We start from the raw sequence: 26,664 nt of genomic DNA, 5'->3' as shown, positions 1-26,664 counted from the left end.
TGGAATAAGTGGTGGTTGGATTTCCAGCTGGCCCACAGAAGCCTCTTCACCCTAAAGTGTATTATTAGTCCTTTTGCTCCACATTGTTTTCAAGAAAAAAAAAAAAAAATGTGTCCTAACTTCCCAGCTGGACTCCACCAGGAAGAGACCTTCCCCCAGGCAGCTCAAGACTTGAGAGGCGCTGCACTTGGCACATCTTCCCCACTCCCTGCTTTGCTAGGAGACTCTGACACTCTCAAGAAGACAGGAAAACATCTTCCAAGCATCCCCAAAGCCAAAACCAGACCAAAATGCCACCGTAGGTGTTCTTGTTAGATGGGTGAGAGTAGAGCACTGGGAGCCAGAGGCTTGACTCACGTAACCAGAGCCCAGCTTAGAGGTATATATTAAGCTCTGAATGTTTTATGATTGTCTTCAAAGTTTATGGTTCTTGTGTTTGAGAGAACCACATCTAAGCTCCTCTCTGTCAAGGCAAAGCAACCAGTTCAGCCAACTGCGTGAGAGAGGACCTCAATAAACACCCATTGATCCACAATTACAGCTCTGTGGGAAAGCAATTCAGACAGGGGCCTAGTTAGGCACCAGCAAGCATCACAACAGAAGGTAATCCAGGTAAGCCAACCACACCTGCGGAGGGGCCTGTGCCATCAAGACCTCTGCCTAGACTGCAGGTCCAGGGTAATCGTAAAAGGATGCCATAGTCAGCCTTGTCTTTCTGTGCCCAGACATCAGGATACTTGAAGACTTTCCTGAAACAGACTTGCTGGTGGCTTTGCTACTTTATTTATTCTGATCTGAATCTTTGTGTGAGCAAATTTCATTCTGCGTCTACACTCTTACCCCCCCCCCCCAGTCTATCTTCTGATTTTATTCTCTCACCCCTCCTCATCATACCTTTTGGTGTTTTCTGCTATTATATTAAAAAGAGGTCTGCCTGAATCTTTAGGCAGCTGTTTCTTCTATGTCTGTCTGTCTGTCTGTCTGTCTGTGTCTCTCTCTCTCTCTCTCTCTCTCTCTCTCTCTCTCTCTCTGTGTGTGTGTGTGTGTCTCTCTGTCTCTCTGTCTCTCTCTCTGTCTCTGTCTCTGTCTCTCTCTCTGTCTCTCTCTCTCTCTCTCTGGTAGAGTGGTTTGCTCAAAGTAGGAACTCTTAGACACTTGTATGGAATTGTTATTTTCCCCACTTTCTAAGCAAGCACATGGCAAATGGAGGTTAAGACCCATCAATGAACCCACTGCCAACAAGTGTGGGAAGTAACATTTGAACCTAGGCAGGCTTTAAAGCCCTCACCATAGCAGCTGATGGGAGTTCCATTAAGCTCTATCATTATGCTCCATTAGCTGGGCATGGTATTTTCTGGAAGTCTGAGGCAAGGGGGTCTAGAGTTTGAGGCCAGCCTGGGTATATAAAAAGATCCTGTTTTAGAAATGCATACCCCAAACCAAACCAACCAAGCAAACTACAACATTGCTTTATCAAGAGGTAAAGGCCAGAACGGACGTGACAATGTCATAACCTGTATCTTATGCCCACCACCTAGCTGTTTGTCAGGCTTAGTAGGTTTTGGAAAAAGCTTTCTAGTTCCCTGAGAGCAGTATCTTGATGGAGGTTTCTATTTTAAGGGTGGGGTGGGCACTTGACCATGGTCAGAGACAGCTTGGCTGTCCTCATAGGACATTATTAGGGTATAGAGTTTCTGAGGTGGCTCACCTTGACTACCCCAGGGTGAAGTAAAAGAATACTACATTTTTGATCACCCTACATGTTTCACTGTGCTCTAACAGGAGAAAGCACTGTTGAGAGATACTTCGAAAGGCTGCCAGCCAAATGGACACTTTTAAATGCCACAAAGTCAGATTTAAGCTTTTATCCAATCAGTTCCTAAAGCAGGAATCCACCCAGTCCCTCAAAGCCACCAACACAGCAACACGTGGGGGAAGCCATCAGAAACAGATCTAAGCTACCAGCTAACATGCAGGCTTCCTTTTGGACACATGCGTGGGCACACACACACACACACACACACACACACACACACGCACACGCACACACGCACACACGCACACGCACGCACATTTTCTTTGCTCTTCTTCATAAACAGCCAAGGGCGAGGGTGCCGGATAAATCACGTGCCATGTGGTTTCTCTTTGTTTAGACTCAGGGTACAGACAGGAATAGACTTTGGTTCTTAGTGTCACTCTTTCCTTCTCTGATAAACTTACCTGCAGAACAATGTTAAAATGGGATCTTAGCTCTAGCTCATGGAGCATGAAGAACCATATTCCATTTGAAAGATTCTGTTATGCATTTGGAAGGGCGGCTATTAGTGACTCTGCAATGAGTAACTTGGAATTTTGAGTTTTATTTCTAGAAAGATGCTTTCAATTATATGACCCAAAGTACAAATAGAAAGCAGCAAAAACATAAATGCTCTTGAATTTTACAGCTCTTCTGGGCTGTTTTATATGACATGGCCAAGGATGAAGATACTGTTTAATGAAGTAATTTTATAAGCAAAGGAAGGCAGAATCACGTGCTCTAACTGTCTTCTACATTGTCCCCCTCACCAATCTCTTACAAATGATTAAACCCATTTTTCCTTTTGGAGTTCCAGCAGAAGGAGTTGTCTAGGCAAAGCCACCAAAATATTCAAGATGATCTTTTTAGAAGCTCAGGTACAGGAATGCCAAACATTCATGCGCACCTCAAAAGGAGAACACAACCCAAAGACAGATTACATTGTACATGCTGACCTTTATCATATATTTACTGAAGTCTCTTCAAAAAGAAAAGAGATGCCAACTCTCTGAGTAGGAGGCACATGGCTCAGTATGAGAATGGAGATCAAACGACTCAGTGTTTAGCGCTTCATTCCTGTGTCAACAGAGCTGTTACAGAAGCATGTTCCTTCAAACACACTGTTAATGGACCTCTCCTAGCATCCCTGAGAAAGAAAGGATCCTTCTCTCTGATTTCTAATGTCCTGCAGCAATTTGGGCTATTAGAGTGAAGTGCTCTTAGGAACCTTATGGGAGGCCTGCTGGCTCTCAGAAGGAAGCGTGGCTCCCTGCAGCTCCCTTCCCTGGGTTCTGTCAGCTCACATTTTAGATGTAAAATCTCACTTGGAGACTCGCATAGAAAAAGCACTCTCATTTATTTGCTTTTAATATTATGAAACTGCAACAGAAATTGGTTTGGTATTTTATATCCCATACTCACGAAGTTAGACTTTTTAAAAATACTACCCAGATTAAATATTTCTAAAATAATGTCATGAGCTAAGTAAGACTATAGCATATAATTTTGCACTTTGGTAATTGTTCCTGGTGTATGTCTTTTACATTTTTTCCCTTTGACATAGAATTCAGATGCACTTTTTTACAAAAATAAATTCTACCAGGAATGTTCTCTCCTTTCCCCATTTCTGTGTGATTGTGCTAATATACCAGCTCGGGCAGTTATACTTTAAATGGCATGCGTATATTTAGCAGTATAATTATGCAAATCCTGCCATGTTTATGATTGTGAATGTCCTTTGGGAGCAGTTACTTAGCATCCAGTCCTAAAATGATTTCTGAAGAATTCTGGCTGCAATGTTCAGAATTCACTTCTTTCTGTTTTGCTGCTATGGGAAGGCGGGTGCACTGCTGTCAATCATTCACAGTTACTACCGTCATCTACATGCACCCAGGAAATACAGTACTTCTTCCTTCCTCTCTCTTCCTTGTGTGGTGGGGATGGAATCCTGAGCTGTGCAAATGCTAAGCAAGGGCTCTACTGCTGAGTTATTTCCTCATTATTCAAGACAGGGTCTTGACCTTGGGATTACAGGCGTGTGTCAGCTTGCTTGACAAAAGGTACTGGACCCTTTACTAGACTGAACCATTTCATAGCACTGGTGGTCTTATGGAATCAATGTAACCTCCATGCTCTTCAGTTTCCCCATCTAGGAAATGGAGTAGAACAAACTTATATCTAGTGGTTGGTCTGGTAGTTCTATCACATGATATATGGACGATACTTAATACAGTGCTTGTTCCAAAGAGGCCCCTGTACATAAAAACTGTGTACGTGCTGCCTGTCAGCAGAGGCATCACCTATTTACAAACATCTATGATGAACCATCGAGGACAGGAAAGAGGCCTTTCATTAGCAGAGGCTCAAAATATGGATGGTGTATGTGCCCACGAGGGCTTGTGGTCTACGCATATGTATGTGCATATCTGTATGGTGGTGTGTATTTGTATTTTGGTCTATGCATATATACGTGCATATCTGTATGGTGGTGTGTGTTTGTATGAATGTGGATGTATGTGTCTGTGTGGTAGATGGCCCAGCCCACTGAGTCAGTAAGACCCCTGGACAGTTGTCCTGGGTGGCATAAGAAAGCAGAGTGAGCAGGCAATAAGCAGCACTCCTCCACGCCCTCTGCTTTAGCTCTTGCCTTGAGTTTCTGTTCTGACTTCCTTCAGTAATGGACTGATACCTGTTACCTGGGAGTGAAAGAGGAAATAAACTCTTTCCCAAATTGCTTTTGATTCTGGTGTTTATCGTCGTATTAGAAATCTAACTAGGGCAGTACGGATACAAGAATGTGTATGTTTTCAGCGTGTGGTGTTTTTGTGTGTCTATGTGGTGTAGGTGAACATGCCTCTGTGGGGTGCCTGAGTTTATTTATGTCTTTGCTGTATGTGTATATGTCTGTAGTGTATATATATGTTTGTATATATATGTGTAGTGTATATATATGTTTATATGCGGTGTGTGTGTGTGTGTGTATGCTCTGTGGAAGGAGTATATAGCACTAACCAGCCCACAAATACATAAACACTCCAACTGTAATCTCTGGAGAGAAGTTATTTTATAAACAAGGGTTTACCTATGCAGGCTCTGTGAACTAAAATTCTTTGTTATTTCACAGTTGGTGAAGGGAAGACTGTGAAAGGTAAATCCATCAGCATCTCAATCATCTGTCACAACTCACTGGTGGCAGTGACACTGCTTTAGGCAAGCACTTGTCTTCTTAAGTTAATTTTTCTAGCAGTTTCTATTTTAGATATAACGTAAGTTGAATTTTATAAAAATGTTTTATAACATGTAAAGAAGAAGTCTACAGACTTTTTTTTTTTTTTCCAAGACAGGGTTTCTCTGTGTAGTCCTGGCTGTCCTGGAACTCACTTTGTAGACCAGGCTGGCCTCGAACTCAGAAATCCACCTGCCTCTGCCTCCCAAGTGCTGGGATTAAAGGCATGCGCCACCACCACCCGGCCAGACTTTTTTTTTGAGATTTAAAAAAACTGAAGTCATTGAGGTTGGCAAATCCTTTTAAATAAAGGAAAGTCCAGTGCGGACACTAGCAAGTGGAGGGTGAGTGTCCTTTGAGAACTTGGTCAGAGACTCACACAGGGAACACTCTGCACATCCTCAAAGGCTGTGGGGTTTGCTGTTGTTTGTTTGTTTGACTGGATTTTTAATACAGGGTTTCATAAGATGGCTTTGACCTTGCAGTGTTCCTTATACCTCAGGATCTTGAGTGCTGGGATTACAGTGTTCCACCATAGCTGTGTTACCAAATCTCTTGACAAATGGGGGCTGAGTAACTGTGGCCTGGACACTTGTGCTGAGAAGGAGGATGTGGTAGTTTGAGTGAGAAATGCCCCCAAGTAGGCATCACTGTTTGGGGATGTTAGGGACCCTTCAAGAAGTGGAACTGCGGAGCAGGGTGCGAGAGTTTATAGTCTGCCCCACTTTCAGTTCCCACACTGCTTCCTGTGTGCAGTTAAGATGTGATCTCTCAAGCCTCCTGCTCTGGCCTCCACATTTTCTCCAATATTATAGACATCTAGCCCTCTATATCCACAAGCAAAAATAAGCTCTTTGTTTTATAAGTTGCTTTTGGTCAAGGTATTTTTTTTCATAGCAACAGAACAATGACTTACTAGAGAGGATGGCTCCTCTGTAGAGAAAGTGTACTCAGGACCCAGCAAGGGAACAGCATCATGAGGCGGTGGGGAACCAAGCTCTTGCTCCTCTGATCCCCTCAAGGCACCCATGGGGCAGAGATGGCATGGGGAAAGGTAGGGAGGGCAGATTCCTAGTCACAGTCTTACAACCATGGAGGAAAGGTAGGGAGGGTGGATTCCTAGTCTCAGTCTTACACCCCAGAAGTGGATTCGTTCTTTATTTAAAATAACTTCCTGCACTAAATTCTTACACTTCTAGTTCCCATCCTCTGTGTGATACACCATTTTCTAACCTGCACCTCATAGACCACTTCAGGGGATGCATCTGTCCTCATATTCACTGAGTAGTCACGGCTAGCTCACCGCTAGCTCACCAGTAGCTCCAAGTGCCATCTTTTTTCTTAGTTCTACATCCTCAAGCTAGTCATCCAGTTGCTGTTTTTTCCAACTGCAAGAGCTGGATTTTGTTCTAGCATTAATGACTCCAAACTGTTCATACTCATTCCTGTTCTATTCTCCTGAAATCTCTGTGCTGCAAGATGCCTTATGACTGAACAAATAGGGACAGCCTCACATGCTAAAATTCTGCTAGAGGTGACAGGGCTTTGGACTTATTTGTGTATGAAGACAGTAAGTTAGGAAGACAGTTCACATTCCATTCACAGGTTTGGACTTCTTAGAAGGTTATATAATAGTATGAGATGGATGCATCTTTAGTGAAGAACGGAGGCTCTAAGCAGTTTCTGAGAAACTTTATATCTGATTCTTATATTTTATCCTTTCTGAACTTACATGAAATGGATAAGTTTGTTCCTTTCAAGTCAATCTCAGCTAAATTTTATGATTATAATTAATTTTACTCCTTTCAAAATTTCCCCTATCAAAATTTGTTGTTTTCAATTATTACTTTGCAGGTTTGGGAGGGTTTTCAAAGTATATTCAGGATATAAAACTTGAAGATTGATATATACTGATGAATATATATATATATATATCTCCCAGAATATTTTATTCACTCAAAAACTAGACCTATTCCAAATCCATTCCTTCCCCCCACCCCCACCCCCCGAGACAGGGTTTTTCTGTGTAGTCCAGGCTGTCCTGGAACTCTCTCTCTGTAGACCAGGCTGGCCTCTAACTCAGAAATCCGCCTGCCTCTGCCTCCCAAGTGCTGGGATTAAAGGTGTGTGCCACCAATGCCTGGCCCAAATCCACTCCTGAATGAGTATTAAACCCAACCAGTCCAAGTTCATGCAAACTCATTCGTTTCATCTTCCTAAAGCAGATGAGAAAATGAAATTGTACTGTATAGGCAGGAACTCAGATGGTGGTGACCAACAGTTAGGTTACTATTCATTTTCTATGGTGGACAATTATTTTGATCCCTCCATCTGCTATCTGCGTGGTTTCCATCAATCACTATTTTGTTCCCAATAGTTCCAAGTTACCTTAATGACAATTCTGTGAGGACCAGAGTCTAAGGACAGGTAAGGCTGGTGGCCTTTGTGGTACCTCTGTCTTCTTTCACATGGTCACTGGTGGACCTCACTGACCTGACCCGACTCAGGAACTCTGCAGGGATGGGTAGCCTTCCCTGATGCTCAGAATTGTGTTTCCTGGCTTGGTATCTAGAAAGCAGCTTTCAGCAACACACCAGTACAAACCATCCTCAGCCACCCCTTTGTCTTACCTGGTTTCTCTGTCTTTGGGTATCGTAGCAGTGCTGTAAGCAAAAACTTGCTTCTCAACTAGAGGAGGCCCCAGGTCTACAAGGCTGGATAATCCTGGAGTGTTTCGTGGCTTTTCGATGTACACCAGGGTGCCGGGTTCTTTTTTAAAGGACTGGCGACTGGGAGAGGCCCGGTCTGGCTGTAGGGTGTGAGGGGGCCCATGTGTGTTAAGATGCGGGTGCATGTCTATCATTCTTAAGTCACCCACCCGGTGTGGAGAGGCTGGGGGCGTTTTGGAGCCCAAGGTAGGCAAATGGCTGTCAGGGTACTTCCTTGACTTTTGTCTGTATAATGACTGCTCCATATGCATTTCTGCTTGCAAGGAAGGGTTACAGTAAGCACTCGCTGACCGGATTGCTGTGCGATGATAGGCAATGACATGATCTGGGACATCCAAAGGGTGGCCGCCATGAGACGAGGCTATGCTCATTCGTCCCTCATGATAGAGGTAAGGGTCGGCATAGAAACCCTCATTTCTGAACATAACCAGGTTTTTGCTGCTCATGTCTTCATCCGGCTTGACATCTCTTCTTTCCAAAATGGCGCTGGGGCTTGGGGAGATGGATCTGGAGACGGGCAGGCTTGAGATTCTGTCCCTGGGGATGGTAGCATTGCCAGGAATAGCCATAGGACGGCTGCCCCCGTAAGGAATTCTAGATGGAGAAGGAGGTAAGGAATGGGGCACCGGAGTGGATGGTGGGGAGTTTGGAATTACATGAGGCGGGTGAGCTGTAGATCCTGGTCGGGGGGCAACAAGGCCATCTCCTCTTGCATAAACAATTTCTCTCTGCATCTGGAAATAAAGCAAGGAATCAGAAAACATACTTAGATATTCATGCTTTTAGGGGAGTCTCAAAGTGACAATGCAAATTCCTTAATAGGGGAGTCTTGCTATGTATCTCACCCTCTTACCAGATACACCAGGTGAATGGAACTTGAGAGTATGTCCCTTTAGTGGCAAAAGGGACTTCATAGGTATGAACAAGTCATGGATCCTGAGGTGACAGATATTATCCAAGTATGATCATTTCGATCACCAAAGATTTTATGTAGACAACAGAGAAACAAGGAAGTCAACCTTGGAGGGCTGTGATAGAAGAAACAGTTCCAGAGAAAGACTAGAAGGTGCTAGGCTGTTAACATAGGAGATACAGATGGAGTTGGGACCAAGAACAGCAATTGCATACAATAAGGAAATGGATTCCCCACTCAGAACTCCAACCAAAGTGTGGTTGATAATGGTCCATGAAACTCATTTTAGAAACCCAACCACTATACAAGAATAAATCTGTGTCATTTAAAGCCTAAAATGTTTTGTTTGCTTCTTTGGACTACTGGAATCCAAACTTACAGGCACATAGCTCAGTCAAACTTTTCCACTGCACCCCATCTCACAACCCCAAGTCTCTAGTAATTCCTTATAGCAAAAACCAGACATCTACCCAATGACAGCAACACAGAGCTATGGTTTAAATACTGATATCACAGCTTCTTAAGCCATTTAATAAATGTAAGGCTAATGTACACATGGATCTAAAATCATGTTTTCCAAAACCTGTAGTGGGCACATTTTCCTACAGTTAGTCCTGGCAAATAACTAATAAGCACTTTCCCACCTTTGCAGGCTACTGCTATGTAGAACTGTGGCTAGAAAGGCTAAGTGGGTCCTTGGAGAAGTGTAGAAGGAGGTTCAGTTCAACTCTTTATCTGAGCCTCTGTGAAGACAATACACCAGGTGAGGGGAAGTAAGAATGTAATAGTGAGATGATAGACAGGTAAACTGTAAGGGGAAAAGGAATCTGAAGCACGGGTGGAGGCACAGTGCAAAGTCCTAATGGTTCTGTTTATAGGGTCATTAGAGGTGATGGGACTTAGCTAGCAGACACTATAAGCTGGAACATTGGGCCAGGTGGCTTAGTTATCAGGCCTTCGGCTTTGCATGGACCAGAAGAGGTAAAGATGTCCATGGGTCTTTGACAAATGCATCTTCAAAAAGAAACAGAAGAAACAAGTTCATGAGGAAAGAGGGGAAATAAATTGGCACTTTGCAAATAAATTTGTGCTATTGTTTTTTTTTTTTGTAAGGGCAGAGCCAAAAAATACAAATAAATCCAGGATATGATTATTTGATACACTACTTTTTGGTCAAGGCCCAAGAGGGAAATGGAGACTATGATCCCTCACCGTGACTTCCAAGAGAGGACACAGGGGTGTCAGTGATTGGAGGGTAGCTGTGACAGGAACATGGAAGAGAGGAGGCTCACATGGAGAGGAACCAGAATGCACACCTGAGAGACTCATGGTATGCCTGGATGGAGAGAGTAGTTTGAATATGAAAAGATGTCTGTGCCTTGAAGAAAAGAAACTGATCCATCATCACATAAATTTGTTTAGTGAACAACCTTTACCAAGTCCTTTCTAAGAGCCAGGCATTAGGATACAGCTCCAAACAAGCTTTCTAATCCCTACTATGGAGAAGGAGTTTTGTGAGGGCTTTCCCACATCTCCTGGAAAGGAATGCAGGGCAAGAGCCAATCAAGCTTCCACAGGTTCTTATCTTGTTCCTAGCATCTAAGAGTGTAGCATCCTTGACAGGATCAGGAACTTCTATGTATTATAGTGGATCTTACATAGAAAATACTCAATTAAAAACGCAAAGTAGGTACAAATAGGTGACCACAAGTACAACTTTTTGTGGGTGCTTCCTGAGCAGTCACTGAATTGGCCTTTGATTCCCTAAGAAGCTAAGTGGTTCTGGAGACCGCAGAGGGTTTGATTTACAATCAAAATTTGTAAATCATAGTTTGATTTACAATCACAGTTTGTATCACTACCCTCTTTCCTCTTTAACACATACATGGAGTTCATGCTCCCCTAGGCTAGTCTGCTAGGCTAGTCTGCTCTCTCTTCTCCAAATCTTACTGTGCTATATTCAAACTCCTCACAGTGTCCTTATTCTTGTGTTTCATACCTAGTCCCAGATTCCAGGTGCCCTAACGTTCCTACCCATATGACCACTCTCTGCTCACCTGACACAAGCATGACTCAGGCGTGCAGAGAAGTAGACCAGAAGGGCCCCACCCTTGATCACTATCAGAATAGTATACCAGATTAGTTCTCTAGAATGGATGGAACAACCATGGAACAGAGGGTTTGCAGAAGCCATCACAAATCTTTACAAATGCCTCTCCCACTATCTTGCAGAGTTCTTAAGCTGGCAGTATCTGACCAAATGCCCCCAAACAATCATAACATACAGTACAATAACCAGCCAAAGGAGTCTCACGATAAATCTTTCATATCACACTGACTCAAACAAGCTACTGTGTGCTAAGCATCACACATTGTCCAAGGCAAATGAACAAATGAAAAATTCTGTTGCCATTATTGTTGGGAATTACCAAGGTTAACAAGATGTCAACTGTTTAGAAATCACTAGGGACCAGCAACTGCTTTAACCAGGGTCAACTTTGTTTTCCTTTCTTTCTTATCTAGCTTTAGGAAACGTCTATATTTTGGGGATTCCAGCCCAATTGGACACAGTAGAAATACCCATATTTCTGTTAAGAGAGTAGAAAGAGGGCAAGATTTTAAACAGCAGAGAATGGTTAAATAAATTCATATGAATGAAAGGAAAAGGTAAAATCAACTTAAATTAATAAAAACATAGACATATATCTTTTAAAACAACAGAGGTATTCAAATAAGAATTAAAGCCTTCGTGAGTAAGGATAGATCCTAGCTATAGCCATGACCATGCTGGGTATCATCTCTGCCTTTTCCCCTTCAAAATAATCTTGCCATGGTCTGATGGGGCCACTGAATGAACCATTGAGATAGTCACTGAACATTCAATTATGACAGAACAGTTAATCTGAGGTTGAATGTCTCCATCAATACCAGTGGCATACAAGTCAGAAGCCTCTGGCAAAATGCTTGTGTTGCTCTGCCAGGCTATGTCTGATTTCCCAAGACTGGGCTTTAAAAAGCTCCCCGATCATTTCACCCTCTGCTCTAGATAGAGCCCCAAATGAGAATGACATGATAATCCTATTAAGCCCTGGGGGAAACATGGTTTTCAGGTCTACAAGAACAAACCCTTAATATGAGATAACTCTAGTTTATAGAGTAAATGCTGGAATTCAGCTGAAGGTACCTCACTCAGGATATGGTAAAAGGCTTGGGAAAACAAGAACTAACCTCATGCTAATTTGTAAAAACTAGTCTTTAATGCCTACCTCACAAGATGCTTGTTTGATTGGCTGTGGGGCAGCTAAGCATTAATAGTTTGTGATTTAGAACAACCTTTGCCGCTCAAGCCTTTCTTATGTCTGTAACTTCCTAGTTTCAGGCTCTACGGTTTTATTCAGTGGCGGTTTTTAATTGTCTTGCTGACAAAGACCTGTCATTAAATATGTATGAGCTTTTCTTATACTAATAACCACGGTTTGGCCTAGGGTAAAAGTAGACTAGCATTCCGTGGTAAGATAAGTGAGACACACAGGACTGCAGCTGACCATTAGAGCCTCTGACTTTTCCACCCATCTCTGAGGCTTCTCCTGCATCTCATTCCTCTTGTGCAGCATTGTAGCTTCCTCTACCGAAAATTTAACATTGGTATCTTTATGTGAACTTTATCTCTGTGTCTTACAAAAATAAAGAGAGGACGTACACACACAGTAAAGATCTTTCTACTCCTTCTCAGAATCCTGTCAAGTGTTTGTCTGCATAGGCTCAGGCACAAAAAAAATGTTCAACCACCCTGCAATGTATAAGCCAGGTCATTCTCCCTCACTTGTGTGCTTTGTAAGGCAATTGTCTTTTCCTCTTCCAACTATTACCCGAATCACCATCCTGTCTCAGCTGTTTGAGTCCTTCTGGTGCTGGTAAACAGGGAGGTGTTGTGTACAGGCTCATCACCAAGGTGGCCCTGGGTAGCATGCTGCTGTTCTTCCTCACAAAGACCAGTTCAATAAGCTGCCCCATTCTTCCATCAAACCAGAACATACTGAAGGTCAGTACAAATGACATTTGAATTAGGCCGCTATACATATAGCTGTATTTTATTTTCCCCAGAATTCTAAGGCAAGGCAAGTGTCAATTCAGCTGAAAATTTCTTGAAAGTAAGATAAGAAGGAACATATTAAAACTGTTTCTGGAAAAGAAAATCTAGCATGAAATAAAAAGTTCATTTAATATCCTTTGCGGGAACGTGCGAGTAATGAAACCCCTTTCTGAAGAACTTACAACACATACGGACATGCTTTGTGGGGAGGGAATATTATGTTCAGCTTGCTCTATTTCAAGCCCCACCCTTCCAAGTCTAGAATCTGTACATGGCCTCTTCCATCAGAACACATAATGAAGTAACCCGAGAAAACAGAAAAGCAAAACCAGAGAAGCATCCTGAGAGGGTGTTTTCAACGTCAAAGAATTAAAGCCACTTACTTTTTGTCTGAGGGAACCACCTGTGTAACTGCCGCTGTGAGCAAGCCCATTGGCTCTGCCTGGGGCTATGGGACTCCTTTGTTTGAGAGCCTCTTCTGAATCCTTAGGCCCTCACCAGGGCAGTGCAGACAACTCCCTTCTCCTCAGAGTCCAAATCACCACCAGGGCATTCAGATACTAAAATGATCTCTGTTGAAAACCAGTTTGTTTTGAGCGGTCTTCAGAGCGAAGCTGCCACAGGCATGGATAAAAAGTAGCTCTCCCAATGATAAGCCAATTTCTCCTCCCCCTGGAAATTAGTCACTGAATAACCTCAGCCCACATCCAACCACAGGCTACTGCGTGGGTGACTCAATCCTCCAACAATTGCTTACAGGGCAACAGAGAGTAAGGAAGGCGCTCAGTTGCTCAGAGCCCTGGGTAAATGGGTTAACAACAAAAGCTATATTAGCAAATAGATCCTAATTAAAGCAAAGAGGATCCTTAAAACAGACCAACAGCCAGCCACGGAGGAGTGAAAGCAAGAGAAAACCCAGTGTGTCAATCCACACCCCTCCAAGTCTTAGAGAAGTTTCCTGTTATGGGTGCTGAAAAGGGAGAGAGAAAGAGAGAGAGAGAGAGAGAGGGAGAGAGAGAGAGAGAGAGAGAGAGAGAGAGAGAGAGAGAGAGAGAGAGAGAGAGAGAGAGAGAGAGAGAGAGAGAGAGAGAGAGAACTGGCCCAGAATCCAAACTTCCTTCATTTCTGCTAGACTTTTGAAGTCTGGTTTATTGGCAAGTAAAGGCAACTTGTCTCTTCCCCACATTTGTGATACCTGAGGGGAAAAAAGAGGGAGGGAAAGAGCTCGGTTACTAATTAACCGGCAGGTTGTAGCCAGGCTGAGCTCTCTGCTCTCTTCAGTGCAGGGGCAGCAACAGCTATCATTCTGGAAAGCCAAGCTGAAATGTGGAGAGAAAAGAGAAGGCAAGCTGCAGCAGCTACAGGAGGGGGTCTGAGAAAGGCAAGCAGCTCCTGGTTGTCTCACCCTGGGCATGAGGAAGAGAGAGCCCAGGGTTCTCCAGAGGCTTCTCCTGGGAAGGTACGAAACAGCCTGCTCTTCCAGGGAGACAGGGACAAGAGGGTTTCTGTCTACCAGAAGTGGCTTGCTGGAGGACAGGTGTCAACACTGGGCTAACAAAAGGTGAGCTAGGTAAAAGCCAAGGCTGCCATTGGCTCATAGAGGCTCTCTGTGCCTCCAGGGACAATACAACACCCATCTGGGAATCCTGCAACAAGGAACCTCAGTCACTGGCTGGCCTTAAGCCACACCCCAATACCACACTCATGGCTGCCTGGACATTTAAAGAAAAACACAACACAACGAAACAAAACATTTTCAGACTCTCAGAGGTTCTTCTTGCTGACCAAAAGAATTCTGTGACGTCTCTGAAGTCCAAAGGCAGTCAGCATTGCAAGCTTACCAAAAGAACTGTTTACCACCACCAATTGCTTGTAGTTATTAAGGGAGGGGGAAAAGTGGTCTCCCCTACACCACTGCCTTCCCAAGATGTCCCATTAGAAACTATATTCTGATGATGTGGCTATAACAGATGCCACCTAAGAGGTTGGGAAAGAGGAGAGGGGATTTGAAAACCAGTTTTGATTTTTGAAATCTAATCAGGACAGATTTGTTATCTCTCACCAGGCTACGGGAAGCACACGCTCGGCTCCCAAGCATCTGGCATACATTTGGTAGGTTTTGTTGAGTCACAAGAGGGCTTTCCATGAAGGGGAACTTTTAGAGGCTGGCCTTTGCTGTCTGTGGAAGCCCACATCCAACCTTACCACGCCTCTGATGTTTTTGTTTAATGGCATAGGACACAACACTGCTCTTTGAGTGATGTCCCCAATGTCTTTCTTGTTCCAAGGGGTTGTCCTCGGAGCGACAGCAGCCATGCCATTCCCACTCCTAAAAGAGGAGTGACACACCCTCAGTGCTCTTTGGTTGGGTGAAGCATGCCATAATCAATATATTATTTCATGACAGCCACCTTAGAGGTGGTGGCTGCTGGTGACCCTGCTAACGATGTGAGTCGGTGGTACCATGTGGGCGGCAGTCTGGCCTCCTTCTCCGGCCTCCTCCCTCCTGTCACTTCAGAAACATCTTCTTTCACTTTCATAGTGTTCCAGAACCCTCTCTTCTGCACAGCACATGCATGGCTTCATCATTACTGGGGCAGTAATTCAATGTCAGGAGTTTGAAAGGTAGCCCAATCCTGTTGTGAATCAGGATGAGTTGAATGCTCTCTAGTAAGCAAGAAGTTGATTGGAGAGGGGATGGGGGTTTGCTATCCAAGGCTCTAAAGAAGTGGCTAATGAACCATCTATTTCTGGAACAATGTGCTTGCTGTACAGGGGCCCATTGGGTGGGTCGCCCTCTTTAGAGGACCGCTTAACTCCTTCCCACTAGTCCAAGTGCTGTCAACTGGTGGCATCTGTACTCTAGTTGGATCATGATGCTGTTCCCAGTCTTGTAGACCTTGGGACAAACAGCTTTTGTCAGATTGCTATTCATTTCTCCTTTGCTTTTGATGGACTGCCCAGTGAGGTGGAAGTAACTTATTTCTTTTGAGTTAGCATTAAGAAAGGCCTTGCCAGTAAACATCCAGTATTACCTCAGTAGGAAATAATGTTTATTCTTTGGGAAGGCCAATGGTATTGTAAAATTTATTCCTAATTCTTCTTTCTCATTCATCATCAACTTAAGGAATATATATGCAAAAAGAAACTCCTGTGCCTATAGACATAAAAGTGGTATCATAAAAGGAAATGATTTTTATGCTGGAAGAATGTCAAACTCATCTTGTTTATACTGTTAAAATTGCAAGGATGGTCATTTGTAAGGTCTTATTAATCTATTAATGTTTCATTTGCTCATAAATGGACCGTCTCCCAGACATGAGACAGACAGGCTGTTGCCAAAATTATTGGATTCTCATGTTGCCAAAATTATTGGATTCTCAGTAAAGAGATGATCCAGTCAGCGGTTAGTTTATGGCTATATTTAACATGGGTGTTAGTCCCAGAAATAGTTTGACATGAAGAACTCTACTTGAGGTGTACAACAACCAGATCTGCTGGAGCAGCCCTGTGCCCAGCGGTCATTAAAGATGCTTGGGCTGGGCAGAATAAAAACATAATATTAAGTTCATCATATAACTTCCAAGTCATAATCAGTGACAGGGCAGAACTGAAGGGTAGATAAAAGAAAAACTCCCCTCTTTCATGGGCACTTCATCTACTGGGCTGCTCGCTGTGTTATCATGAGCCAAGGACAACTCCTTCTGTATTTTCAATAGGCACAGTTAGTAAAATCATATCTTCTTACAAGCATTTGCAACAGATAGAACAAACAATTTCTTCTCCACCTCAGTGAGTCCACCCATGCTTCTGCATGGACAAAGTTCTTTTATTCTTGAATCCCTTTGAGAACTTCTAGATTTATTTTGTTATATTACCTATGTTCTCAGCTCAATGGCTCACACTATTTCCTTTCAATAACAGCTATTGGAATGCCTGTTTATTAACGTACACCTTAAATGTAGAATATATTGCATTACTAACTTACAATGCTTTTATTGTAAAAAGAATTTTAAGTGTGCCCTTGAGCAGACATATAGGAAAATCAGTTAGCAGTTTTGCAGTATACAAAGTGCTTTCAGTTATGATTTTATTTTATGGGACCCAAAACTTGGTGAGACACAGAGAGTAGGTACCCCTGTCCTGCATGGCTAGGGAATGCCATATAAGAAGCTAAGAAGCTTGCTCAACATCAAGTAGCAAGGAGTAACCATGTAGTGACTAGTAGTACTTTAGTGACACTGAGTGTATTAGTTTCTACACCCTAACTAGATGCCTAAACCACAGATAGTATAGAACATTATATATAATACACTGTTCTTTACACATGTCACACAGAGATCAATAACAGTCACACCTTTGGGATAATTATAACCATTCAACTATAATAAAAGCTACTTAGAACTTACAAACTGTTTATTTCTTAAATTTCTATTGATTAGTTTTAGATAAACCTAGAGTGATCATAGGGGGCTGAAATCATGGGAAGGAAAACAAGACATATATATTACATACACACACACACACACACACACACACACACACATCTCTATCTATCTATCTATCTATCTATCTATCTATCTATCTATCTATCTATTTATCTATCTAGAGAGAGAAACCAGATTGATTTACTTGCTAAAATATCTGGGATGTTTCTGAGCATCATGACTCTAGTTTGGCTAATGGTGCCCCTCGAAGGACCATAACACTCAGAGTTAACCACTGTATCTCTCAGAAATTCACTAACCAGTGACAGAGGCAAAGGCTCCTTCTCTGGACTCTATGCTATGATCGAAGGAATTAGATGCCGCAGCAAATAGCTTCAAGATGATTGCAACAGTTATGAGAATTAAGACGTGCATATTTCAGCTTGATGACATGGCAAGTCTAAACTTACCAGATGAGTTCATAATGATTTATATAGAATTGTAATCACTACAACTGTAGATTATAGAGACAGAGTTTTCAGGGCCCATTAGAGAAAAATAATGATCGTTATATGGATGAATGACAGAACTTGGAAACCAAATGGTCACTGAGCAGCCCTGCCCCTTATCCCTGAGGGATTCGTGCTGGTTCCATTCCTGCTTAGCTGAACAAATATAACACAAGGTGAGTTGCATCACAGAGCTCATTTTAAATAGTCTGCTGTGGGTGATGGAAGGTGCTTTGCTGTGCAGGCATTTTTATCCACAACCAACCACTGGCTAATGTGTCAGGAGAAGAAAGGATTGTATAATGAGACAAACCTCTGGGGAGAACAATGGAAGACAACAATTGATAAGCCTCCAAATCCAAACTCCCAGCCAATAAATGTGAAGCAACAGGTGGATTTCATACCAAAACAGCCATCAGAGCAATTACTTCTGATTTAGAAGGGATTCCCGCTCTGTTCTTAAAAGTAGCTTCACCGGGCAGTGGTGGCCCTTTAATCCCAGCACTTGGGAGGCAGAGGCAGGTGGATTTCTGAGTTCGAGGCCAGCCTGGTCTACAGAGTGACTTCCAAGACAGCCATGGCTACACAGAGAAACCCTGTCTCAAAAAAACAAAACCAAAACAAAACAACAACAACAACAAAAGTAGCTTCCAGTGTGAGACACTTGCATGGGCATCCATGGTAGAAGGATGCTTATAGATAAGACTGGCAATAGATGCTGTGTTACAACTGAAAAAGTGATACTTTCTCGCTTCTTTCAAAGACATTTTCCAATTTTGTGTTTATAATGAATATGCCCTTGAAACCCCATCTGTGTTCCTTGGCTTTAGTTGGAGCCCGAGACAGAACATACAAAAACACCTGCGAAGTATTTGGATCAGATTATTATTGCTGAATGACCTCCAAGTGTGTCTTTCAAAAATCAGTGTAGACAGGCACGCAAGATGTCTCAGCAGGCAGAAGCCCGATAACCAGAGTTCAATCCCTGGACCTCATGGTAGAAGGAGAGAAGCAACTCCCAGAAGTTATCCTGTAATCTTCACCCATGGGCCACATCATGCACATGACTGTACGCAGGTGCACACGTGCCTGTGTGTTCCTTCCATAATGATAATAATAAATAAAAAATCAGTGTAGAATGATGAAGGGCAACCAACTATCCTTACTTTTGAATGAATCACTGAATCAGCATCCAAGTCCAGGAATTAACATGAGCTTCTTAACATTTAAATAAGATTTCCTGTAATGCCCACTCCAAAAATACAATTCTGTGAATTCATGGAGTGTTTACTGAGTAGCTACAATCTGTGGTAAACCCAGGGTTGTAACTGATGACGGAGAAGGAATCTATTAAGATATAATCCTCAGTGGGCATAGGGGCACAAGCCTTTGCTCCCAGTACTTAGGAGGCCATGGCAGACAGATCTCTGTAAGTTCAAGGACAGCCTGGTCTACATAATGAGTTCCAGGACAGCCAGAGCCACATGGTGAGACCCTATTTAAAACAAAACAACAAAACAGGACATAATCCTCACCTTTGAGGAAGGCATAGTTTAGAAGGGAAAGTTAAATATGAATATATATGTTCTAATTAGGATGCAGGAAGATATATTAAATGAGTACAATAAAGAAACATCCTCAGAACCCTCAGACTGCCAGTCTCTTGACATTAAGCTTTAGGGGAGCAATCACCATCAACTATGATTTCTCTATTATTAAATATATTCATGCCAGGAGATGTTGGACTTAGGAAAAGAAAGTAATGGTTTTAGAGATTTCCTATTTGACAATTGCTTTCCAGACTTATCCCATTAAAGCCCTAATCATTCCTATGATGACTATCATCTCCATCTTCCAGATAAACAGAACTTCGAGTGTCTCTTCCAACGGCAAATGCCAGGCCCAGAATCCATGAGATCCCTGAGCAGTCTTGGAGTTCAGCATCCAGAAATCAGTGTGTGCTTCTCACCTTAGAAGGCTCTGAGGATGAGTTTTATTTTGGTGCAAAATCAAGACCAGAGATATCTGAACAAACTCATCTCTGCCTCCTGTTGTAAGAGCCAGAAGAGAAAAGTAAAACAAACCAGACCATATCTACATCAGCTAAAAATGTAGGGGAAAGTCTTCGAAACAATGACTCCAGGATTTCTGTGAACTCCACAAAAGCGCTCCATTTCAAAGGAATACCTTTGTGTTTTCAGTTCAAATATCAAGTTAGCCAGCCAGTGAGCATGGCCCAGAAATCTGAGCTGGTCAGCAAAACCACTGCCTTGCCTTATTTGGATAAATAACAGCCTCAAAGACAACCAGTTTGGGAGTCATGCATGCCCCGAGGCTAAGCTTGGCAGCATCTCTGCCTATGTCTTGCCCAGCCCTGCTCTGCCTTGCCCTGCTCCAGCAAATGGAGGAGTTGAGCCAGCTATCACCATCCCTTCCCAACACTGTACACTAGATCTGCTTCTTGATGTTCTAAGACTACACCGCCAGAAGTATGGGCATCCCGCTCCCAGATGAAGCTTGTATAACCAAGGAAGTCATAAGAAACCAAATGGGGAGTTAGCAGCTCAGCAACTGCCTGGAGAGATGTCATGCTCCATGAGACAAAACGGCCACATTAGGGAAGGAGGGAGAGGTGTTCTTGCTAAATTCTGTCCCCTAAAAAGAAAGAATCTGGGCCCACACGAAACAAAGGCTTAGCGATCTAGGGAGCACTTTTCAAAGTCCCTAACTAGCACCAAGGATATCTCATTCATTTCAAAGATGAACAAACTCCAGGTTGAACCAAAATAAGATTTGTTCTCCTACTGCTCAAGCCAACAAACAGCCAGTCCCTCCCTCTTTCCAATATGTGTGTATGTATGTATGTGTGTAGGGTGTGTGTGTGTGTGTACGCAAATGCACACACATATTTTTTCACTTAAATTTCTTTCTTTTTCTGAAAATCAACATTGGGTAATTTCTCCCAGGAAGGATAGGAACATGTGGGTCAACAGATGAAGGGAGTGTCTCAAAATCAGGATACTGAGACATTGGCTCTATGCTGATGGTTTCCACTCTGGTATACGGACATATGTGATTAGTTCCCTACCTTCCACTTTGCAATGTTTTTAAAGGCTCAATCAACTTAAGCAATTGTTGCCCCTCTCCATATGGTGCTCAAGAAAGGACATAGACTGTGGTAGGAAAGCCGAGTTCTAGCTAAATAGGCTTGATTTCTTCTAGGAATTTCTTCTCCATCATATTTTCCTGAACTTCACCGTGGCCTTGACAGTGAGTTTCCCTGGGTCTCTAATTGTGTTGCTAAGTTGTTCCAGAAATGCCTCCTGTGCTTATGCTTCTGGGGCCATGCCTAGTAAATGAATTAAATCACTGCTACATTATCTGGGGCATAGAAATGCATGAAGAATTATTTTTAATACCATCAACAAATATTCATGGGCTCCTCACTGAACTGTGAGGCAAGACAAAGTGAATAAAATGGATAATATCCACTTGGATATATTCATGTGAGGATGAAGAAAACGATACATTTTATTGGCAAAACAGAAGAACTCATGAATGAATGGCAATTGTGAATGCAGACAATGTATAGCTTTCTGTAGCACAATGGTTCTCAGCCCGTGGGTCTCATTGGGGTTGCATAGCAGATATTTGCATTATGATTCACAACAGTAGCAAAATGATGCTTATAAAGTATCAGTGGAATAATTTTGTAATTGGAGGTCACCATATCATATCATGAGGAGCTGTATTAAAGGGTCGCAGCATTAGGAAGGTGAAGAATCACCACTATCCCAAAGACTTCATCTCTGAGGAGAAAAGTTCAAGTATATGCCATGGACTTACATTTAAGAAGATATAAGAAAACATTCTTGCTTAGGTCAGTGAGATGGCTTATCAGGTAAAGGTGCTGACAGCCAGGCCTGACAACCTGAGTTCAATCCTGGGGATCTACATGGTGGAAGGGAAGAACCAACTCATCTGAGTTGTATTCTGGTCTCACATATGCACCCTGGCACTCGTGTGTGTGTGTGTGTGTGTGTGTGTGTGTGTGTGTACACAGAGAACTTGTTACTTAAAAAAAAAAAAAAGAGTTTTCCCCCTCTTACTCCCATTCTCAAATTAATGGATGCTCTGAATCTAGACCACACTGTGTAAAAGACTCTGTTAGTTACTTTTTTGTGGCTGTGCTAAGCATCATGACCAATGGCAATTTAATTTATTTTAATTTACTCTATGGTTCCAAATGAGTAAGAATCTATGAATCTATGAATAAGAATCTATGAAGGCAGGGCAGCATGACAGTACACGGCAGGCATGTCAGCAGGAACAAGAAGCTGAGAGACCCATCTCTTAATAGCAAGCATGAAACAGAGAGAGCTAACTGAAAGTAGTGAGAGGCTTTATACTCTCATAGCCTACCCCAATGACATACTTCCTTGAGTGTGACCACACCTCCTAAGCCTCCCCACACAGTGCCACCAAGTGGGGACTAAATATTCTCATTCAAACCACCACAAACTCTATTCACTTCCAATTGGCACAACAAGCAAACTCAAATTTCAACAATTTCCCATGAGTTAGTAGTAAATAGGTAATGATTTGCATTTCTGCTCTGGATCCTTCTCTTTCCCTTTCTATCTTACCAGCCAGGAAAATCATCTTCAAACCCTTAAAGGCCCATGTGTTGAAGGTATGGTCAACAGTGGGTGGACAGAATCACTGAGAGGGGATTGGAACAAGGGGGCTCTGCCTTCCTCAGTGCATTTTGATTCATCCATTGGTGGGTGTAAAATTCAATGGCATTATTGGAAGGGTGGATACTTTCAGAGGCACTCTCATTTTAGGGTGGTTGCTAGGGGTACGCCCTTGAGGGCTATGGATTTCCCTGAACCCCTTCCTCTACTGTTGTCTGCTTCACACTTTTTTTTTTTCCCATGAAGTGAATAGCTCTCCTGTACCACAACTTCTGGCAGAATGTCCTTCTTGACAGCAAGGCCAGAAACAATGGAGTCAGCTGACCACAGACACATGAGCCAGGTTAAATCCTCCCTTCTGTTTCTCTAGATATCTGTCACAGTACTGGAACTCACACACACACATACTGGCTATCTACTTCCTGATGCTGATAGGGATGGCTGGGTCGCTTAGTTCAAGGTAGTTTGGATATTCTCAGAATTTGCTCAGTTATTCCCAACCCATCTTGGCCTGTCATACGTTCTCATTAGTAACAGACACCTGGGTAGTCTGTTACCAGGTTTGCAGGATCCTTGACCAAAAACCTAGCTTTTACCATTGCTCAAAATTAAACTTGGGAGATTGATCAAAGTTCACTGTGGACATATGTGATAATGCCATGATGAGGCCCACTGTGCGGTGCATATGATACAGGCTGCCATTTGTACAATAATTATTTATATATATATATATAACAAAAATATAGATCCAAAGAAAATGGGCATGTTTTATCACTGGGCACCTACGATTAAGTTGGCTTTGCAAATACACTCACTGTATGAATACTTAAAACATAAAGATATATTTGGCTGGGAATGGTGGAGGCATCTGTGATCCCAGCCACTCAGGAGGCAGAGGCAGAAGACTGGAAGTTCAAGGTCTTCCTGTGCTACAAAGTGAGTTAAAATTCAGTCTGGGAAATTTTGTCTCAAAATAAAATGTGAAGCAGACTGAGAGCATAGCTAAGTGGAAAAGTGATCACGTGGCATATATAAGACCCTGGGTTCTGTCCACAGCATTGTGAAAACCTAAATTTTCATGAGGTCAGTTTTTATATTATGAAGATATATATATACACACACACACACACACATGTTTATACACACACATACATGAGTTCATATCTTTTAATAAAAATTGTTACTCACAATTGCACATTTGACTCATTTTTATGTCCTAGCCACAAGGTGATGCAGAATAGGAGCATTTTTCTAAATGTTTTCAGATCATTGTTATGAATAATAAAAATACAGAAACATTTTAAAACAACATATTTCAGTCCTAAGATAGCTACATTAACATAATTATAGCTTTGGTTGCCAATAATGCCACATTTCTCATTTTTATGAGAATACAGAGGATCTCTTAGATCACAAGCTAATAGGCTCCTTGGTCTAAATATACACAGTGAAATCTTCAGCAGATTTCTGAAGCGATGAGGTCTGACCCAGTAGATATCTGGTTGAGCAAATTACTCTGCAGTGGGGCAGATCCTTTTTCCTTCTTGTTTTGCAGTTAAACAGCTGCTAGGAAATATATTTTTAGATCTGCTTTTAAAGGAAAGTAAAAAATGTTATCTGCTTTGTAGAGATGAATCTAGAACGTTCCTTCACCCACAACTACATGGTACCAACCATCTTCAGAATGTTGTAATCAATGTCTGTCCTTGGAAGTAAGTGCAAGATACAGGTCTGTGTGCTCATCTTAAATGAAGGCATCTAGCTCTGATCACATGGGGTAGTGTTCAATGAAAAACACACATTAATGTCCAGACATGCTATAGAAATTTTCCATTGTGGGTGTGTCTTGACTTCTTTCTCTCTAGAGCTGGGTTTAGCAGTTCTTCCTCTATTAAGGGCAAATGAGAAGTAATGGGTTCAAAGGGTAAAAATGACTGGGCAAACCATGACCTTGGATGTCACAGGAAAAGGAAAGGGAAAAACAAAAACAAAAACAAAAACAAAAAACCAAAACCCACCAACGAAATCAAGTGCATGTATGGGCCTAGCAAATGATTCCAGCATATCGTTAATGCTGTCGGAATGTGGCGTGACTCAGTGCTACTTGTTTGGTGGCTTAAATGAAGCCCTGGAAACTCACACCTTTTATTAAGAGAGGCCTGAAGGAAATATATCTACACAAAATGACTTCGTGAATGCCTTGCCTCCTCTTTGTGGGGAATGAGATGCTGGAGCCTTGAAAACTCTTCAAATGGAATTAGACAGGCTTTTGGCAACAAAATGATTCATTCTTTTCAGCTGTATACAATCCGTAATAATTACACCTCCCATGAGCTCCAGCTTAGACTTTGTCCCAAAGGCTTAACCCATGAGATTAACTCTGTGCATTCGCAAGACAGGCTCACCATTTAGGCCCTAACCTACTCTAAACTATCTCTCACCCATTTAATAATCTCCTTTAAGTTGGGTTTAAACTGACCTTTAACTGCTTTACTGTGACCAAAACAACAATGTGCATTAGTTCCTAGGCCCTTAGTCCTACAAATCTTTTTTAAAAAAAAAAATTATTAAAGACAATATTATACAATGACTAAAATTTAAGCCAGGTGTAGTAGCACATACCTGTATTACAAGTCATTGAAGTCAGCATGGGATGCATAGTAAGACCCTCATCTCAAAACCACAAAGACAGTGGTAGGTGTTCGAGGGGGGCTGGACAGTGAGTGTTGGAGGGGGTGGGGATAGGAATGGGTGGGATGAGATGTGGGGGAAGGATTGAGGGAGAGAGTACTGGGAGACTCAGCTAAATTGGGGGTTTGAGGGCAGAGCATCTCTGGGAAGAGCTAGAAACCTTGGACAATAGAAACTCCCAGGAATCTATGAGGGTGACTGTAGCAATGGGGGATAAGGAGCCTGAATCGTCCATTTCCTGTAACCAGGCAGGTCTTCTAATAGGGTGATTGTGATACCAATCCAGCCACAAAACCATAGACCCACAATTTGTCCTGACCACAAGATGTACAGGGGTAAAAGATGAAGAAGAATTGAGGGAAGAGCTAACCAATCACTGGCCAAGCTTGAGACCCACGTCATGAAGGGGAGCCCACTCCTGACACATTGATGATACTCTATTATACTTGCAGACAGGAGCCTAGCATAACTGTCACTAGAGAGGCTTCATCCAGCAACTGATGGAAACGGATGCAGAGACCCACAGCCAAACACTAAGTGGAGCTTAGGGAATCCTATAGAAGAGGGGAAGGAAGAATTGCAGAAGCCAGAGGGGTCAAGGACATAGCAAGAAAACCTACAGAATCAACTAACCTGGGTCCATAGAGGCTCACAGAGACTAAACTGCCAGCCAGAGAGCATGCATGGAATGGACGGACCTAGGCCCTCTACACAGCTGGATCTTTATGTGGGACTCCTAAAATGGGATCAGGGGCTATCTCTGACTACATTGCCTGCCTTTGGATCCCTTCCCCCTTACTGGGCTGTCTTGTCTAGCCACAATAGATGTGCCTAGTCTATTGCAACTTAATATGCCAAGGCTGCTTGATACCAGGGGAGGCCTCCTCTTTTCTGAGGAGAAAGGCATGAGCAGGGGAGGGGAGGTGAGAGGGAGAGACTGGGAGGAGAGGACTGAGGTGAAGTTATGATCAGAATACAAAGTAAATAAATAATTTTTAAAAAAACCTATGAAAACGGATGAAAAGCCTTCTTTCCCATGAGTCACCTAAAAAGCAGAGGGGAAAGCTGTCATGGTGGATCACGCCTTTAATTCCAGCATGAGGAAGGCAGAGGCAGGCTTATCTGTGAGTTCGAGACCAGCCTGGTCTACAAAGTCAGTACAGGACAGCCAAGGCTGGTGGCGCTGAGAAACCCTGTCTTAAAAACCCAGATAGATAGATAGATAGATAGATAGATAGATAGATAGATAGATAGATAGATAGATGGGAAAGACAACTTTGCATAGTTTGGACGTAGACATTAAACCTGCACACAAAACGCCAGCAAGCCAGCCCTGCTGCAACAGAGAAACTGGCCATCGAGGATGCCACTGCAGTGCGTCACCACGGTGTTAAGCCAATATGTTTTGTCTCATTCAAAGAATCTCATAATTTGAAGCAGCTGCTCTTTCTCACTTGACTTGATGACCTAGTCCCCTTCCATAAAAATACAGGATAATCTAAATTTGGTTAGTTCAAAAAAAATCTATCTATTTTTGGTGCAGGCCCATGCATTTCCAATTAATGAATCCTGGCTCTGACAGGA

The 26,664-nt window shown here is 42.6% G+C and overlaps 1 protein-coding gene across 20 annotated transcripts in view; it reads right to left on the bottom strand.

The window, feature by feature from the left end:
- The window catches only part of Kiaa1217 (KIAA1217 ortholog), an 805,390-nt gene that overhangs the window by 55,516 nt on the left and 723,210 nt on the right, over positions 1–26,664 (bottom strand). For 19 of the 20 annotated variants that reach the window (XM_076939581.1, XM_076939576.1, XM_076939590.1 and 16 more), the window contains one exon: positions 7,652–8,484. In XM_076939581.1, the coding sequence (XP_076795696.1) occupies positions 7,652–8,484 (833 nt within the window). Of the gene's footprint in view, positions 1–7,651; positions 8,485–13,139; positions 13,711–26,664 lie in introns of those variants that run through there. The other variant, XM_076939585.1, reaches the window with a different exon arrangement.

Source organism: Arvicanthis niloticus, chromosome 8 (assembly GCF_011762505.2).
Source record: "Arvicanthis niloticus isolate mArvNil1 chromosome 8, mArvNil1.pat.X, whole genome shotgun sequence".
In the NCBI taxonomy this organism is placed as follows: domain Eukaryota; kingdom Metazoa; phylum Chordata; class Mammalia; order Rodentia; family Muridae; genus Arvicanthis; species Arvicanthis niloticus.
The sequence above is the reverse complement of the archived record's forward strand: the minus strand, read 5'-3'. Positions and strand labels throughout refer to the sequence as shown.